The sequence below is a fragment of the Heterocephalus glaber genome, unplaced genomic scaffold (genome assembly GCF_053883595.1).
Source record: "Heterocephalus glaber isolate CG9 unplaced genomic scaffold, H.glaber_assembly_v1.0 deba00001538, whole genome shotgun sequence".
Taxonomy (NCBI): Eukaryota; Metazoa; Chordata; class Mammalia; order Rodentia; family Bathyergidae; genus Heterocephalus; species Heterocephalus glaber.
Window position 1 is genome coordinate 20,771,592 of NW_028258333.1, and position 19,909 is coordinate 20,791,500.

The 19,909-nt window shown below is 41.0% G+C and overlaps 2 protein-coding genes across 6 annotated transcripts in view; both read right to left on the reverse strand.

The window, feature by feature from the left end:
* Slc45a2 (solute carrier family 45 member 2) overlaps positions 1–11,746 on the reverse strand; it is a 65,650-nt gene extending 53,904 nt beyond the window's left edge. Inside the window, exons 1-6 of one of the 5 annotated variants that reach the window (XM_087189275.1) lie at positions 11,377–11,746; positions 8,983–9,190; positions 7,760–7,936; positions 5,140–6,348; positions 2,981–3,085; positions 715–893 (exon numbers count right to left, since the gene is read on the reverse strand). The gene's annotated coding sequence lies outside the window, so the exon portion shown is untranslated. Of the gene's footprint in view, positions 1–714; positions 894–2,980; positions 3,086–5,139; positions 6,349–7,759; positions 7,937–8,982; positions 11,314–11,376 lie in introns of those variants that run through there. The other 4 variants (XM_087189274.1, XM_087189279.1, XM_087189276.1 and 1 more) reach the window with 4 other exon arrangements.
* LOC147824501 (alpha-(1,3)-fucosyltransferase 4-like) lies at positions 2,942–5,729 on the reverse strand. The gene is made up of 3 exons (XM_087189214.1): positions 5,469–5,729; positions 5,088–5,336; positions 2,942–3,085 (listed from the first exon to the last, which is right to left on the reverse strand). Exons 1-3 carry the CDS (start codon positions 5,727–5,729, stop codon positions 2,942–2,944), a joined length of 654 nt encoding a protein of 217 aa, XP_087045340.1.
* Positions 11,747–19,909: the final 8,163 nt, after the last annotated feature.

Sequence of the window (19,909 nt, forward strand, 5' to 3'; positions counted from 1 at the left end):
TGGATTTAGGGTACAGCCCATATTTCCCCTGGACCAAACCTATAGGGACTACATTTTTGCATGTCACTTGAATTGCAGAAAATTTTTTGTATTATGAAATTTATTTATTTATTTATTTATTTATTTATTTATTTTTAATTCTTTTGGTACCAGAGCTTGAACTCAGATCCTTGCGCTTGTGAGGCAGGCATCGGAACCACTGAGCTAAATCCCCGGCCCTGAAATTTATTTTTAATATTAAGAATTTAGTGCCATAATGGTAAATTTTCCTTATAATATTTATTTCATGAAGTCTACTATATTTTTCAGATTGTTCTAATTTCATTTTAGGTCCTAAATATTTTCCCATGGAAACTATTAATTTTATTATTAAAAGTCAAAGAAAAATAATTCCAATATATGTGCATCTGCTTTAGACCAACTTTTTTTTTTCTTTTTCAGACAGGGTCTCCCTATGTAGTTCAGGGGCTGGCCTCAAACTTGCAGCAATTTTCCTGCCTCAGCCTCCCAGGTGCTAGGATTATAGGCATTCACCACCATGCCTGGCTATACCAACCTTATAAGAATAAAATTTAAATATGAGGATAAAATCTTTTTTTGTTGTTTTTATTTTTGGCTATATAAAGTGTAAAAAGAGAAAACTAACTATAAACTAATAATGAACCTATTCATCTTTCTTATTGGATTAAAAGAAAGTGAAATATAAGAGGTTACCATAGCAACTTTGGTCTCATAATCATTGGAAATCTGGATACAAAATTCTTCAGCTCCTGCTTGACAAACTCGCTCTACCACTTCTTTCCACTGCCTTTGCACAAGAGAATGCCAGCTCTTCCAGACTTTCTTCAGTAACATTCTCTGGAAGTACTGGTCAGTAGTTTACCTTCATAAACCTAAACAAAAGGAACATACAACCTGTACTGGTGGTAATAACAGACATTCACGGTGGTAAGTGTACACACAGGATCATTCAACCCTAGTCAACCATACTGTACTCAAACTGCACCTGGGAGGACAGGCTTACCAGGTAGGAGACAGGCCTCAGTCACATATGGGGGATGGGAAAAGCCAGACCTGCCTTATCCCTCCATCATGGTTTAATGCAGCTAATCAGGTCAGGGGAAAAACAAAAACCCAAAGCAAAGAAAACCAGAAACTTGCCAATTTAGCTATGAATTTGCATGACCTTTTAAATAAATATTTGTTTTCAATATGAGTCACTTGACAAATTACTTTCAAAGCATGGCACATTCATTTTAAACAACTTGTTTCAACATAATGAAGGCAGAGCTGAGCCATTGGGATTAATTAAAACACAAAAGCACTAGGAAATACTCGTGCTAGTTAACCTGGAATGTCAATGTGGCTGGATTAAGAGGCTCTGGAAGTTGATTAGATGGTCCACTGAGGCCCTCCCAGCTGAATGAAGGCCTGGTTGGAGGACAAAGATCGCTGAAGGAGTAACCTAGAAGAGTGCATTCTCATCCTGGCCTCTTCCCCTTGCCTGGCCCCTCCCCTGCTCTCTGTTCCTGGCTGGGAGGGGGGCTGCTAAGGAACTTTCCTGTATCATAACTTCTGGTATGGGCATTTGCGCCTTGGAACCAGCTATCCTGGGCCCAAACGTGAGTGAAATAAACCTCTTTTTTCTTTAAACTGCCAGTGTCAGTTATTTTTTCCCAGCACAGAAAGCTGACCAATACAAATCCTTAAAGAAAAATTCTATTCCATGATAACAATAACTTTTTCCTAAATACATACTAATCTCTTGGAACCTAACATAAAGAAACTACTCCAAGCTCACAGGAACATACATACATGGAAATATTTATATCCTTCCCTTATATTTATGACTGACTCTCTCTCTCTCTCTCTCTCTCTCTCTCTCTCTCTCTCTCGTGTTTTTCTACTTTGAGGTCACTTCACTATTTTTATATATTGATTCAATTCTTATTAAACTAAAGATGTTCAGGTTTAAATTACTCATTTAATTTTTTAAAAAATTAATTTTTTAAATAAAAAAAATCAAATCGAGGCATGGCTTTTTCAATTCTCATGCTAAGAGCAATTTGCACAACAAACATTTGCAATATTTTGTAATGTGTGAATAGCAATATCTTTTAATGAAAAGGTTGTATTCAGGTATTTTATTTTTTTAAGAAAGGGTCTAGCTATGTTGCCCAGCTGCCTACAAATGGACTAAAGCCATTCTCCTGCCTCAGCCTCTTGTGTAGCTGAGACTACAGGTGCACGGCACTACTCTGGCTCAGGTAAACAATACAGAAGCATATGATACACTTAACATTATAAATTATTTTTCCATATAACCATATCTGAGGTCAAATCTCCTAAAGAAGGCCCATTAGAAGGACATTTATAATTCAGGCACAATCTCTATTAAACTGCAATGAAGTAGTAAATGCTGTATCTATCATAATGCATTTGTCTATAGAATCTGAGAAGTGTTTTTTGCAAACTATATAAAAATCAAATTGCTTTCAAATAAGAGAAACAATATCATAAATTCATTTTGACTAGGAAACACATCTTTCTTTGCTTGAACAAGAGTTCTGGTAAGTGCTCTGTTATGGTTTAGATTGCGAATGTCTCCCCAGACTTCATGTGTTCAGAGGTGGGAATTTTGGGGCTATAGCTGACTTGCTGTTGGGAGATGGGGTCTGGCTGCACGAGATGGTCACTGGAGTATGACTGGAAGGGTGCATCTCCATGCCTGGCTCCTTCCTGCTCTACTTCCTGCCTGCCATGACATGAGCAGCTTTCCCTGCACCATGCCCTTCCTGCCTTGGAGCTGGCCAACCACGGACTGAATTCTCTAAAAGCCATGAGCCCATACGAACCTCTCCTCCTTTAAGTTGTGAGTGTAGGGTCTGCATGTCAGCAATGGGTAAGTGCCTAAGCAGGATCCAAAACCTTTTTCAGAAGTCTAACACTGGTCAGAGATCTTGTCTTTATTTATACTTACATCCTGTCTGGATTTGACATGGCCAATCTGCCAGTGGAAGAATGTTAGCGTCAACTCTGTCCTTTCCTTTTGTTTGCTGATGGCATGAGACAAGCTGGAAATCACCTGTAAAGAGCAATTAACCTAATTAATTATTGTGATATTACAATAATAATTGTTAATATGATTTTCTAATATATCAAAAAGTGCTAGAGAGAATAACTATGAGTCTCTACTGTATTCATCTAGTTAGCTTCATTATTATTATTATTATTATTATTAAAAAAGACCACAAAAATTCACCATGTGAATACACTACATATTAACAAATAAAGGGGAATAAGAGGAAACTGTCATTGTGCACATATTTTGTTCATAACCAATACAAGTTTCTGTATATGAAAATTAATACAGTTATTGACATTTTTTTAAATCAAATGGCTTTTAATCACTGATTTATGGTCTGTAGCACTGAGAATCCCACTGTAATCAAATGGGTTGTGCCAACTGTTTTATCAAAGTCACCATTCACTTTTGGCAGTGGTGGATTTTAAGAGCCCTAAAGAGAAGAATGTTGCCTGATACATTTTTTTTTATCTTCCCCAAGGCCTTAAGCCCAGTGTTTAGCAATGTGTAGTCACCCGCTAACACCTGTTGAATATGCTGGTCAATCAACAACCTATACAGACAATGCATGTATTTCCGAGCTTGATCCTGCAGCACAGCCTCAAGGATGTTAGAAATGTGAGGGTCTGCTCTCCAACTCTACAGACTAGCAAGGAAAACTCCTGGACCCAAGTGAGGCCTGCAGAGTTAGCCTTTAACAAAAGAGTAAGCTAATTGTAGGCATTAGTTTTAGTTCCACTCCCTAGGATCTAAACATTTAACTAAAAACTGACAGAAACAAAAACTATCCCTAATGGACACCATGAAGCTTTTTTCCTTTTGCATGGCTCCGTAATGCAGTAACGTCTCCGTCACTGTTCTGCACAGGTAATGCCAGCACCTCTGAAGGGCTGACATTCCAGTTGAAATTTTGGGTCCAATAAGACATGAAATAAATAATTTTGTAGAAAGTGACACTGGCTCTCTTCTCTTCCGTTTGTAAGCACAGGCTGCTTTGCTGGGAAGAGGGGGAGAAGAAGGTTGCTTGTGCTTTATTTTCACATTTGTACTTTTCATGTTTTTTAAATCCAGTTTATAGGAAAATATAAAGACAGAAGAAATAAATTAGATGATTATTCACATTGTAAAGGGATTTTCCACAGGGTTCCATTAAAAAATACTGAACTCCCTTAGGGCACTGAATTTGGGATGTGATTTAGATGCAGCTTTTCAGGAATACATTTCTTGTATAAAGTGAGGTGCACCCATATATTCATTTTAATTCTCCTCCAAGGACAATCCAGCACTTGTTCCCATTCAAAGGGAAAGAAACAAACAGTCCTTATTAAGAAAGTCAGGGGCTTCATAAACTGTACTCCTCACCTTTCCCAAGAGCAGAGGCTTTGAGGAATCCAACCAACAAAGAAAAAGACCCAGGGCTGGGGATTTAGCTCAGTGGTGCAGCCACCTGCCTTGCAAGAGCAAGGACCTGAGTTTGAGGCCCGGTACCAAAAAAATAAAAAGACCCACATGGGGACACAGCCCTTCCACTATCTCACACCAACCCTCTTTCTAAACACCAGGGGTCTGCTTCACCTTGGTTCAGGCAAATATGAGTCGAGGAGCAGCATGTACGAGATTCAGAGTCTACATAGGCTACAAATATGGCCTGTGGTAGAGGAGGAAATTCAAAGAAACCTTCCCAAAGACTTTTTGTATAGATCTATACTGGGTAAGGAAAGGCTCCTAGATGCCCACCTACAACAGAGGAAGCACAACTGCTAGTTGTTTGAAAGACCATGAGCATCAAGGATCCTTTTGCTAATTAATATTAATTGGTAAATCACCTTAATCCCAGAGAGCAAAAATAGGCAACTGGGGAACTTAGTCCCACAAATTGGCAGCAGTTGAGGAGAAAATCCAGTAGAGGATCAAAATGGTCACATTCTAGGTGGCTTCCCCACTCAAACCAGCTGGCCAAGTTGCAAAAGCTCTTCGGTTGGTCCCCAGCAGTCTGCACTACCTGGCAGGCCCTGTACCAAGGCTTGCCCCAGAAGATGATGTGCACCGCATACCTCCGGCGCCAGTGGACGTAGCGGCGGTAGACTGCCAGGTTTCGGTCGAGGAAAAGCAGGTAGGCAGCGAGGGAAGAGGCACTAGGGAAGTCGCCCACGTGGATGAAGGAGTCACGGGGCACAAAGCGCTTGTAGTTGGCATGGTTTGGGGCTAGAACCACCAGCACCGCCCCAGCCACCAAGGAGTTGCGCCAGAGCTTTTCAGTAATATAATCCAGGTGCTGAGAGTTCTCTAAAGCCAGGTAGAACTCGTAGAGGGCCACGTGTGCAGAAGCCCGCTGTCAGGCACCGGCCGCCCAGGCCCGCCCCAGCCGAACACGTCGACCGACCGGCAGGTGCTGGCTCAGCTGGTGGTAGCGGACCCTGGCCTGGCGCTCATCCCACTGGCTCACCACCCAGGCCACCAGTCCTCGTTTCCAGGGCAGCGGCGGGACCAGGCCCATGGGCTGGTCGCCAGAGTGTTTCCTGGGATAAAGGTAGCGGTAGGGCAGGAAGATATCAGAGTTGGCGCGGTATGAGAGCGTCCAGTTGAAGAGGTTCCCAGTCAGGGCCCGCAGCCCCAGAGAATGAGAGGGTGACTCGAAGTTCATCTACACCCAGCGCTGGCCCGGGGGCCCGGGGCCGGAGATCGCCGCCTCCTCCGGGTCGTCTAACACGCGCAGCTGCAGCTCCTCTGCCCGGCGCACCTGGGCACCCCAAGGCAGGGGCCAGTCGGGGGGTCTCCACACCAGGTCGCGGTGGTGGAAAAGCACCGCTTGAGCCTCTCCGTAGGCTGCGCGGTCGGTGAGCAGGCGGCACCCGCTAATATTGAAGGGCAGCCAGCAGTCGGGGGGCGGCCTCTAGGCTCGGCCGCGACCCCCGAAGGGCTCCCACCACAGCAGCACACCCACCGCCCGGCGCGGCGGGGCCGAGGACGCCCAGGGAAGCGGCGGCAGCTGTCCCCAGCAGGCGTAGGCTGCCAGCGCAGTGCACATCAGCCCAGCAGCAGGCCCCGCGGAGGCGTTCCGGGGCAGCCCCCGGCCTCTGAGCCGCCCGCCGGCCAAGAGTCTCCACTGCCTCCCCATGGAGCACGCGGGCACAGCAGCAGCCGCTCGCCGAGCGTCTCTGGGCGGGGAAGGGCGGCTTCGGCTCTCCTGCTGTCTCGGAGGCTCGGGCCATCTCGGCCGGTTGCCTCGGGCCTGGGAGCAGGAGGGGGCGGTCCCGGGATCCCTATTGACATTTAATTCAGGAAAACGATTGTACATTTGAAAGGTTTGCTATATATACAAATTCACTACACTTGTGAGCAGGACTAGGTTTTAAATATCTTCTAGTCATTTGCACTTACTATCTTGCTACAGGAATTTTTCAATAACTGTTAACAATTTTGTGGTTTAAGAATTTTATAAAAGCAAATAATTAGTAACATTTTGATATCCTTCCTCAGTGATATTTTTGTTCTTAAAAAAATGAAGGCCTTTATATCCTAAGAACATTCTCTCTTACTAAGAACTGAATAACTGAAAATGATCATATTAAAAAGATATTTAGTGAATTGGACACATTTATCAAGAGACATTTGTGACTGTTCTTTTCAAAAGAGGAAATGACACATGTTCTAAGATAACTATTATATTCTATTCTTAAGCTGGATGGCAGTTCACTTTACTCATCTTCATAAATTCAACATAATGTGAAAACAAAATTTTAGAACAGGGTTTTTTGAAGGTAATAGAGAAAATGACTGACATTAGTGTACATTAGTTCAGAAAATAAACTAAACAAAATGTGCAATTTTATACCCTGTAAAATGAAGTACGTGTATATTTTTAAAACACACAATCTTCATATAGTTCACTGAAACGCCTTGGTGCTGTTTCCTTAGACCAGCGGCTGAGGTGTCTGCCCGAGTCCCTCTTCTCTGGAAGCCGCTACCCTCCATCCATGAACTGCAGAAATTTGTTGCCCAGCTGCTTTGCTCAAGGTGCTATCAAGAGGCAAAAGACTAGCAGAGACTTCAACTCTACTCTCAAGATCTCAAGAGGCAACAAAGTGAAAGTAGGGACATTTTCTGTGTTTAACTTCAGTAGTAAAGAAAGAATTTGAGTGCTTAAAATATTCCCTAAAAGAACAGTTTAAAATGTAGGTAATATTTATTCTATGATGTTCTTTAAAGGGCAGGTAGAGTGGAAAAAAGGATAGAAAGATAAAAACCAGTGCACTTGTATTTAGCAGACACTCTTAAAACATGAACACCGAAGCCAAAGTAAAGATAAAATGGCATCACGCTGACATGGTTAGGAAGAATACATCCTATGGCTAGGCACTCATTTTCCTACCAGTTTCTGAAGCAATTTCCTGTTTATATCTTATATGAGCTAAATAATCATCAGTTCTTAGAACTTATTACTTAGTGAAACATTTACTGGATCTCAATCAAAAAAGAGATATTAAGCTAGCCATGGCGGCACATGCCTGCAATCTCAGCTCTCAGGAGGCTATGGCAGGAGGATTGCTTTGAGTTCAAGGCCAGCCTGGGCTTCATAGTAAGTTCAAGGCCAGCCTGGAACACATAGCAAGATCCTGTCTCAAAACAAACAAACAACAACAACAAAAAACCCCAGAGAAACAAAAAGAAGACCTCATCTTTTCTCCTAATGGAAATTTCAAAGTCTTTCTGCAGCTCCTTCAAGTCATTGATCTGGCTGCACAGTTGCTTTACATGTGCTGCATGTTTTTCCTTCTCTTTTTTCATTTCCATTTGGTGCCAGTCAATAAAATTAAATCTCCATTTGCTTAGTTCAGATGTAATGTTTGTCTGAAAAATAAATGTACAACAATTAAGTAGTTCTTCCTTAATACCACTTCAAACTAAAATTTTAAAAAATTTAAAAATCACAGCAAGCAGTCAACAAAACATGTAAAAAGTCACAACACACTAGTTATGATGTATGCAAGTTCAACAGTCATGGCTCTTTGTGGTTCATATTTACCAGAAAACAGCTTTTTCCTATTTTAAGTTACTTGGTATAAAATCTTATATTTTAAAAGAAAATTTCAGCCTCATTCATTAAATCCCTTTGTCTAGTCAAGGACTTAAGTGTCCACATTAAAATGGATCAGGTAAGAAAGAAATTCAGAACTGCAGGCTAGGCTGAGCCATGATGACTAGGACACTGTTTAGATAGAGGTGGTAGTGGGAACTGTGGGAGTTGAAGATATCTTCCCCAAACCACTTATCATACTGGTCACCTTACCTCAAGTGGCTGCATCTTCACTCTACTGCCCAGCATAAGTAAAAAGACTAAATAATCATTTCTCACAACAAACAAATAACACATATGGCTAACTGAACACAGAACAATTTGAATGGTTGGGTATATATGACTCCAGTGGACTTACACCATTATTGGAAGTATAAAACCTGTTCCAAAGGGAGGAGACTAATAGACACTGTGCTACAAGGTTATTCCTAGAATTTAAAGTATGGTTTCCAGACTGCAGGATCATCTGGGTGCTTGAGAGCAGTGGATCATTTTGGGTCCTGCCCAAGACCTACTGAGCATCAAGCTGCAGTTTAACCAGATCTCCAGGTGGCACCTATGTACCTGACCCACAAACCTAAGACTTGGGACTCATCTCAGGAAACTAAACTTTTGTTTGTTTGTTGTTTTTCTGTTTTTGTGGTGCTGGGAATTGAACCCAGGGCCTGGTGCATGCTAGGTATGCTGAGCTACATCCCCAATCTCTCTAAAGATGTTTTTTTTAAGAAAAGCTTTGAGAAAGAAGAATAAACAGTAGACTTGAGCAAAACTACTGCACTACATATTAAATTAAACAACTGCATCTGAACAGCTGCAATACCTTAAGATCAGAACTCCAAACATCAAGGACATTTTCCAGCTTCTGAAGGTTTTCATCAGAACCAAAGCAATCACCTACAATGATTTCATGGGGCTCTGTATGGGTAGAATTAGTTGCTGGTGAAGAAGAGTCACCTAAAAGATGTGAGTTGAAAAAAAATCCATGACTGGGTGAGAAGGCTTCCTTGGTGATAACACTGGTGATGACCCTAGGATAAAAGAAGAGTTGAAGTAGCCAAGCCAAACTGAAAATGCCCCAGATTGGTAAGGAGTCACACTGAAAGGCTGCAAGATGTCTGCTAATTGTGAAGGCTGGGAAAAATACAGAGAAATTACCTTTCAGGTACACTTTTATCTGGCTATTTTAAATTTCAGTATTGTCACTGATTTAGGACTCTCTAGGATGAGATGCTTCCTATACCACACACCACACATGGATGAATGACCCCTACATCTCAAACAGGATGCTTATATATCCAGGTCTGACCTGAGCAGAAAGTGTTATCACCCATATCATCCTATTAGCATTAACTAAATTCTTTCTATGTGCCTGTAATAAAAATGTTAGAGTATCAAATCCCATAACACACACTACCCTAAGAAGCAGGTATTATTATGTGTGTTTTAATGATGAGAGGGTTAAATAATTAACCAAGGTCAGAGTGGTTGTATACAGCTCATTATTACTTTATCCTGAAAACTGGGATGGGTCTTAACACTGCTAAGATTCAACAATATAAATAAGAAGTAATAGTAATTTAGCTTAGCAGATACTCTGTTGTAAGGCTTTCTCTCAGTCTTCACAATGTAGGTGAGAAATATATGCATCTCTCTGGATATATATACTTATACACATAAGTCATCACTTGCACTTAAAAAGAAAGGTGAGGGTGAGCCATAGCCAGAAAGGGAATTGGTGTCTATCTCTAAAAACCATAAAATAGAAAAGTTAATACTTTACCACACATCTGTGCTGGAATTTGACACTATTCATCATCATCATTTCTCACATATCTCACATTTGTTATAAGCGTAATAATAACCAAGATTGAAGGACTTTACTCACTTCCTTACTAAATGGACCAAAACCAGCCAAACCTACTATAGAACTTGTTACTTAAAAGTGAATTTTCCAAGAATTCTTTGCAAAAGGGAAAATCATTCTAAAATATGAATGATGACATTAAAAAATATACCATAATATCAAGTTTGGCTTATGAAGCACTATGTGTTCTGAGGACAGCTGAGGAATCCACAAAATGAGACAGAATGACACAGTACACGTGTTCCTTCACTGGGTTTACCAGCCAGATCTGCACTCACAAGGAAAACAATAGACACTGTTTTTTAATTGTTGGGAAAAAAATACACTTACCTTCTAAAAAAATAGTCATGTAACTTAAGAACTTGGAAGGAAACTTCCATGTGAGGAAGCTAGAGGGTAGAGGCATTTCTTACATGGTGGTTTAAAAGGTTTCCACATTAAATGACACTGAATCACAGAGTAAGGAATGTGTTCCATTTTTATTTTTTAAATTACTCTATGTGAAGGAAAAGTTTCCATCTGGTTCTAGTATGCTTTTAAAATGTCTTTAACATCTGCTAATCTCTCCTTTCAACAAAGACAAAGCAGATTTCAGATGCAATACACCAACAATAGGTAAAATTTAATAATTTTATTTTGTTGCATTTATTTGTATCATTACTTTCTTATTGTATGAAGTGTATATTAGTTTTATGTTATATTAACTAATAACTGATATAAAGTTTCCTTTTAAATGAATTTAAAAACGGAACTTTGTTTTTGGGGACAAAGTCTCTCTATGTAGTTCAGGCTGGCCTTGAGCTCTCAGTGATCCTCCTGCCTCAGCCTCCCCAGTACTGGGCTGAGTACTCAGCCCAGCTTAAAACTGAACATATTTAAAGAAAAAAAATATGATGAAACAGGTGGTATATATAAAGATAACAAAAATCATTAGAATGGAACACATATGATTGAATAAATAGTAAATAGTAAATAGTGCATTTTTTCAGGAGTGAAGATTGAGTCCAGGGCCTTCACACTGAGCTATATCCCTGGCCTTTGCTAAGTTTATTTTGAGACAGAGTCACTACATTGTCCAGGTTGGGCTTGAATTTTTTGGTCTTCCTGACTCAGCCTCCTAGAGTGCTAGAATTACAAGCATGTGTCACCACACCTGGCTTAACCTGTTTAACTGTACAATTTTGGGAACTTATGAAATTTTAAAAAATATTATCCTTAAATTAGCAACAACATCATTTAAAACTGCTATCAATAAGTAATATATTGACATCATGCCCCTTATTATATAGATAGTATTTATCAAATCACTAGCATTATATATTAGTAAAAACAAGCTAAGGGAAGTCATACCGTGTGCTTTTGAATGACTTGAAATACTTAAGTCGCATCCTTTTCCACCTTCCATTGCAGTTTCTCTTACTACAGGGATATTTCCTGCTGAAAAGAAAGGTTTTTAAAACTTCAACCACTTAGATAAAATGCTTAATGATGCATACCTAATTTAACAAGGTCATAATATATAAGCAAAATTTTAGAACAAAGAAAATACAACATCCCGAGGACACAAGAACATTATGACAAAGGACGAGAAAGAAAAATCTGAAACTAGAAAAGACTTATTGTATCACTGATAAGCTCAATCTCACCCACCAAACATGGGTGAAAGACAATTCAGTCTACTGGAGCATTCAGTCCACATTAAGAGAATAAGTGGGAAAAATAGTAAAACTTAGAAAAGAACTTGCTATCTTGTGACACTGGGTATTTTTCAGGGGTTCCTGCTTTTCACTAGCTGCCATCAGAACTAGGTGGCACCAAAATCAGGACCTCCCTGCTGCCATTTAAGAGTCAATATATGCCAAAAAGGCAACTGAGAAAAACCTCATAAGAATAGTTGTGTTGGAGGCTAATATACACTGTACCAACTTCCAAATGTACCCTCCTTATACCAGATGACCACAGTACTAAGAACAAAGAGAATGTGTGATGGTAAGTTTGCACAGGCCATTCTAACAGTCTACTTGTGGGTCAGGATATCTAAACTCATTGTGTGCTATATGTTTTTATTAGAAAGGGCAGGCCATAAACAAAGAAATGCATCTTACATGGAAAAAGGAGAAATGGCCTTAAGTCTTGGGGAGCCGGGCAAGGAAAGGAATCCTGAGCTGTGTCCCTGGTAGCAACAGTACTGGGGTACTGCTGGCAACTGGGGAGGAGACACACTTGTGGTGATCCCCATCAGGGTAGAGGTATTAGGGCACAATGTGCATTTACCTATTTACATTTTTAAGATAGAATGGAGCTCTTTGAGTCTGCAGTAGCAAGTTCATGTTTGGGTACTCAGTGTAATCAAAACACGATTGAGATCACTGATGCAAATTTATGAATAAATGCAAAGTTCGTATTTCTTGAAGATAATGCAATTTGGGTAGAAAATCTTGTCAGAATAGAAAATTTTTAAGGTCCTCCTATTTGCTGTTCTAATGCAGTAGGCTGAAACTGAGGAATAATGAAATCCCTCTCTATGGAGGTAAGGAACAGTAACTAGGGCAGTGACTTGCTGCAAACCCAGTAGTCTTTTGACTCTGAGTAAGCTGTGCCACACGCCTCCAAGAACAGAGGTCCTTGCCGGTTGGTCTACAGTGTGGTAACTGTCCACCATCGGGCCTGTTTGAAGAAGGTATTCTGTGCCTTTTGAAAGAATAGTTATTTAGAGTGAGTTGCTTGGGGTCTTGTACACACTAAGAAATGTATAGGTTGAAGGAGCTTTACTCTCCTTTCTCTCATCTATCAGTGCACATTCTGGTTTATATCAACTCTCAATTCTGTTACTTACACAGTCCACAAATGGGTACACTTTTGTCCTGAATATTCAAACAGTCTTTCATGCCCATGTAAATACTGCTGACAAAGAACTAGTATGTGATTCATAAAGGTACTAAAGAGATTACCTAAGGTCCATCTTTAATGTTGAGCTTGGGCATCCAGTTTTCAGGATATACCTGGCAGAAAACTGTTCAAACAAGAATTGAGGTGGTGCCTAAAACTTTTCATAGAAAAACTAACAAATTGGCCAATATTAAGATTTGAAACCATGAAGGCAAGGAAACACAGTGTCCCAGACAGGACAGGCAGGAAGAAGCCCCACCTAGACAGCAGATTACAGACCAAAGGCATCTGTTTCTAACATTCCTGAGGTTTTGCACACAAAACAGTAACAAATGTCCTGCTGGACCACTGTGAAAAGGGTGGAATCTCTTTGAGATTCAGAACCCATACAATGGAAAATAACAACATGTAGAAGAAAACAAATGGAGGGACTAGAACCCTATGAGACAGGAAGGATTTGATGGTAACATTAAAACCTATAGAGAAATGAAAGAGACAAAACAAGGTTGAATAAGAAGGGCACATTATGCACTTTTCCCCTTGTTCCTAGCTTGTGGCTCACTAAAAAGAAGATTGAATCTATAAAGTGAAGGTGGAGGCCTCCACCAGGCTTCATGGAGAAACATGATGTTGAAGCATACTGACAGATGCTGTGAGCTGCAATGGTAAGCACATTCAGGAGAAGGGACGCCACTACATTCAGGATGACTCTCTCAAAGGTCTGTCAAGACAGGGAATTGAGGTCATTTATATGATAAGGTGGTCTTCTGAGTTAGAGCAAATGGGTTTCTCAGAGCTATGGGGAGGAAGCAGGCATTTCAGGAAGCCCAAGCCAAGAAGCCAAATCCAGGGAAGTTCATGGCCTGGGCTTGCATACCAGAGGATTCAGGGAGAGGAATGTGTGCCCATCCTATCTGCCATCAGCCAGATCTTGAAGGGAGACAGTGTTGAGACCTGAAGTGGCCTTGAGGTTGGAGGATGAGGTTGGGGCTCCCAGGAAGGACTGGAGGATTGTGGGGTTCAAAGTCTGCCTTCCCCATTCTACGTATGCCACAGTGACAGCCCATCCTAGGGGAGAAGGACCTCACCTTACCACATGCTCTTGGGTTCATGTCCCAGGACAGGAACCTTTTGACAACAGGATCCTCTGTGAGGAGAGCTTAGTGTTAGGTTGGGACTTGGAAAAGTTTTTTTGTGTGTGTGGTTGAAAGGATGGGGATCAGAACCTCACCTGCATGCATAATGGTTGTGGTTTGGGACAGAGTCAGATGGATGGGGAAGAAGAATGACATGCACTGGGTGAGGGAAGGAGCTCGTACATGAGATCCCTGGAAGAGTAACAGAGTAAGAGCCTGGGTAGCAACAACTATCTTACATGTTAGGACCTTAGAGCAGACAGTGATGGCTTTTCAAGGCACATGAATTGAAAACTCCAAAGGCAGAAAGCATCAAGGTCATATTCTACTATGATGGTCACAGGACTGTTATCTATGTTTTGACGAGAGATGGTGCCTGAATCCTCCAGGAATTGAGAGCTCAAGGCTCACAGAGCACTCCTTTCCACTGGTGAAGGAGGTGATCAGATATCTCCTTTTTCCTACATAATGGATGGAAGTGCTGTGTGAAGTCTCCTTATCCAGCAGCCTGGAAAAGGCTGTGTGGTGCTCAGGCAACACTGAGGACTGGTGCTTCATCTTCACCTTCCTCTTGAGGCCGCAAGGCTTATCCATGATACCCATATGTGTGTAAATCACAGGGCTTAGCTATACCAATGATTTCTGTGGGTCCTTTTGCCAAAGAAAGATAATTCCTCCAACTGTTTTGAGATGGGGCCTGAGATTATTCCTGGGTGCTACTGCAAGGCACTGGGACCCTCCTCCTCCTCATCCTCTTCACACTGATTCCTACTCCATCTTCCATTGGGAGCTAGAGGACCTAGTTGGGGGGATGAAAGTGCCCCTCTGATTGAGTCAGAACACTCCTGGTGATCCTCCTCCTGCTCCACTGCTCATTATGATTGTGAGGAGGACCAGATCTTTTGCTTCTTCTGGGCAGCCAACTGAGACAGGAAGTAGTGTACTAGCTCAGGAACTCCATTATAGAGACCCATGAGATTCTCCTGCAGCTCTTCCTCAGACTCTCAAGACTGGTCTCCCTCTTCTGAACACAGGCCCAAGGTGGGAGGCCACGTGGTACCACCAGGCCTGAAGAAACATATGCACACCTGGGGTACAGCTTCTGTCTTTGGTATTCAGCCTTTGACTCTCTAAACCCAACTTCCTCCTTCCAGGTAATCCATGAATTTCTTCCAGTCTTGTCCCATGCAAAGTCATTGTTCCATCCTTAACCTTTGCTGAGCTACAGCACATCCCAATTCTTCTTGCCCCTGCCTCCTGCCACTGTGCCTATCAACTCCTTCACACTTACACCCCCTCACTCCTGGGGGAAAGGCACTGTGCTTGAGTCACCTTTTCCCCATCAATGCTTGGATTCATCTCCTAACTCTTCCTGCTCTGCAAGTTTTCCATTTATTGCCCATCCCTGTCAAACTGCTGTCTTTTCTTTTCCCCATGTCTGCCTTCCCAAGTCCTTCCTTTCTTGTTCTATAGCCACCTTGCTTCTTACTGTTCACCTTCAAAGACCACTTTTGTCCTCAGTACCCTCACCTGATTTTTCTGGGATCACATCATCATAATAATCACCTCCTGGATGTATCTGGGGTAGTAGCCTATGGACTCTGGTCCTCAGTCTGGGAACATGGATAAAAAGTGGCCTTGACTTCTTCCAAATGCCTTATGCCTCTCCACAAAACACAGACACTCATCTGTTTCACACCCTGCTTTTTTCATCCATGGAACCCAATGCATTATCTCTTCTCCATACAGGACAGGAGTCACCACTGGAGAACAGCCTTGAGAAACAGCTATGGCACACTGGGCTGCTAATATCCCAAAGGATTATTTGAATGTTCTGATCAGGAAGTTCGGAAAATATGAGGTCATTGTCCATTCTCACCCAGTAAGCAGTTTTCAGGAAAATACACCCAAGGGCAAGACTGGGTTTCTGGGATCTATGGCATCACCTGCCAGGGACCCAAACTCTATCCATCATACTAATGTCCCTCTTGGCCTCTAAGCTCCTCTCTCACTACTCAATGGATACTATTTTGTGTTCACCATCAACTCCAAGGAAATATGACCATCCTACCTTATATGCTTTCTATCTTCAGAGTATAAGCACATGGGAGAAGAAGCATAGTAGGAAAAATATTTTGGGAGAGCAGAAATGATTAGACCTCAACAGGAGATGGTAAGTGTAACAAAAAACAATCCCAGAAGCATTGACTTATTGACTGAGAAATTTCAAGCAAATCTCTCCTTTGGGGTAAATTATTTTGCCCAATGTTCACTGGCCTTTTCTGTGTTTAGGAATATGTACTGGGGACAAATATCCTCTGCTTTTTGATAAGACAGTATGGTACCCAGTACTTTCAGGCTCTTGTCCCATTCACAAAATTGTCATGAGACAGTTTATTAATTTAACAGTGTAATGTTTACTGAATAAAATGAGCAAAAAAGAAAAAGAACGTGAAGAAAGAGAAGGAGAAGAAAAGAAACAGAAAAGAGATGATATGTGCTATATGCAGGATTGGCCACTTCAAAACAAGATGATGAAGATTCCAGTGGAGAAGTTTAGGAATATTTCACTTAATGATCATGACTTTTTGTATATTTTACTCAGCTTTTGTTCAGAGAATCTCTTTGGGAAAAAAAGAATGATATCCAGGACTGTTGACACAAGCTGGTGACCGAGTTCCTTATTATCCTGAAGCAGGAGCATCACAAGGTGAAGGCCACCTTGGGGACCTTAATAAGTTCCTGTATTATACATACATACATACACACACATACATACATACATACACACATACATACATACACACATACATACAAAAAGGACTAAGAAGGGAGCTTGGTGGTAGTCTTTGCCTACTATGCATGATGCCCTGTGGTCAATTCCCAGGACTGGAAAAAAAAAGGAATCAATTATGTGTAGAGAAGTCTACATTTCAAAGAAGCTCCATATTTCTCCTGATCCCTTGTGAGGGGACTAGTTAAGGGACTGGTTCCAGGATCCTCTGTGGATACCAATGTTCAACGATGCACAAGTCCTTTATAGAACAGGGCATGGCATTTGCACGCTAATCTGTATTTTTCTTCCCATATATGTTGAGTCTTCTCTAGATTACTTATACTACATAATACAATATAAATGCTATGTTAAATGACACTATATGGTACTGTTTGTGAGATAAGGACAGGCAGAAAAGTCTGTACATATTCAGTACACATCCAATTTTTTCAAATATTTTCAGCCCATGTTTGGTTGAATGCATAGATGCAGAACTCACAGATAGAGGCTTGGCGGTGGTGTGTTTATCAAGTGTGGTTAAATTGAAGATGAATTTGTGGAAAATCAAGGGGTAAAGTATAAACATTTGTGTCACAAAAGCAGAAGATGACCCACCTATTCAAATCAAACAGTAATAATGTTGGGAAGAGCATAAAGAAAGTAAGAAAATAATATGTATTTGCAAACAGTGTGAACATTTACAAAAATAACCATGGAACAGGCCACAAAATGTGTCAGAACATTGCCTAACTTCACAGAAAGTAAAGGTCAGTTGTAAAGGCAGGGAAGCAGAGATGATTCATTCCATTGAAAACATTTAAATGAGGTTGGGGACAAAAGAATGATACAGTGTTTCTTACCTGTGTTTTTTTTTTTGGTACCAGGGATCAAACTCGGGTCCTTGCTCTTGCGCAGCAGGCGGTGAAACCACTGAACTACATGCCCGGTCCAATGATGCAGTATTAAAATCTAGTTAGCATAGATGAATGGAAGACTATACAGTAAACAACATCATCCTAAACCTTCAGCACCTAGTGATTGCCTTCCATGATGATGATGTCCTCCTAAGTTCTAGGAATGTTGTTACACACCGCAGTAGAGGAGGCCTGCATTTAACAATACCTGCATTTAACAACAGAAACAAAGATTTGAAACCATTTCATATGCAAGAAACATTAGAAAACTCTTAAGTGAAAAATCCTTATCCTTCTGTGAGAGTGACACGTCTGGGAAAGCAAATGGAACCACATAGAAACCATGTGATTGGAATTTAAAGCATTGGACTACATGCAAGAAGTGGAGACCTCGCTTAAAAGGTTCTAGAATAAACTCACTCACTCATCAATTCATTGAATAATGTGCTGAGCCCTTGGCACATGTCACACATTGTTTAAGTGGTGTTGCCTTGATGGTTTCCAGTCCTCTTCATGGAATCTTACCTTCTACCAGGGAGTCAATGTACACTCTCACCGTGTATCACTGCCACCCTCACAGTTGAAGTTGGCTACTGATCTCCAGTTATTGTATCTTCATTCCAGACAGCAGAATGAAGCAGGGAGATCTTTTAGAACATTCATACAGCATGGCACTCACACAGCACTGCCGCAAAACTTAGTGATGTGACCATTTATTGCAAATGAAGCTTAGAAAACATGACCCTATCATTTTAGATGACAAATTCAGAAGAGATAACTGGATATTGGAAGGCAACTAGCACTCTGTGCCACATTGTTGGCAGAAAGATTAGAGAAGGTTTAGCTTAAACCAGGAATGATAATGTTAAAATTCCATACCCTTTGAAAGCATGATGATACAAGAAATTTTGTAATGAAATTTCCTTAACCGAATAGGACAGAAACAATACAGCAACACCTAATGTGTAAGAATGAAACTAAGTTAGATGTAAAAAATTTTATAACATGCAAATGATGAGGGTTGTTATATTTTATGTCTGTGCTGTAATATTAGTTTCCATCTTGGGGGCCATAAGTAGTTCTTATACAATAGGATATTGTGAGTCAGTCATTCATATATATATATATATATATATATATGTGTGTGTGTGTGTGTGTGTGTGTGTGTGTGTGTGTGTGTATGATATACACACACACCCATATACATATATATATATATTTATAACATATATACACAAAAATACCCCACCAGAGGAGAGTCTATAATTATCTAATTCTCAAAATAGTCTGTGAAAAAAACCTTAGGCATCGCAATAATGTCATTCCTAATATAATGTGAAACAGTTTGCCTTCTCTCATTCTTACCTTTAGAACATTATCATCTGGAGTTTTCAGAGAATGGGGAACGCAGTGGTGCCTGTACTCACATTTTAACAAACTGTGCAATGCTTCTTCCACCTGTCTCTTCACACTCCTTCTAAACTCTTCTTCCACTTTCTGTCTTCTCACCGTATGTGGGTTTCCTACTGCCAAGGAGTCAGCTGACACAAGAACACTCATTTATTTGAGTTGATGGTGTGAAAATATAAAGGAAGCAGGTCAGTTTGCCCCAATGCCAGGGCAAGTAATGCACATGGGATAGTTCAGTTCTGGCCCCAAATATCCATTGTGATTAGTGGATAGTTGGGGTGAGAACATAGTGTCTAGCATTGGAACACTGTATGTGACTAACAGAGGGAAGAGCCTCCACTTAGAGACCAGGAAGCTGCTTTTGTTTTCCTTGGGACTAGACTCTTCTCTATCTCTTTATTTGGTTCTAGTCTCATATGTGTAGGTGATGTAAAAAATCTAAAATCTTTCCAAGCCTACTGCTGGCACTTCCATAGATCATCTGCCAGTGGGAACAGAAGTGTGGTGTCCAGATTCCTGGTTTTCTATGCCTGGTTCTAATGACAGCATGTAGCATGCAGGCTGCAGCATGAAGTCTGCAGCAACTGGCTTAAGGATAGAGCTACCCCCTACACTTGTGCAGGAAATCAGCTTGCTGTGGAACTCACTCTGGAACAAGGCAAGGTATACATAAACAAGTGTTAATTTTTCAGTGTTTTTCTCTCCAAACATGCCAATGCTATGTCCTACTCCAACTCCCAGCAAGCCACCAGCATTAC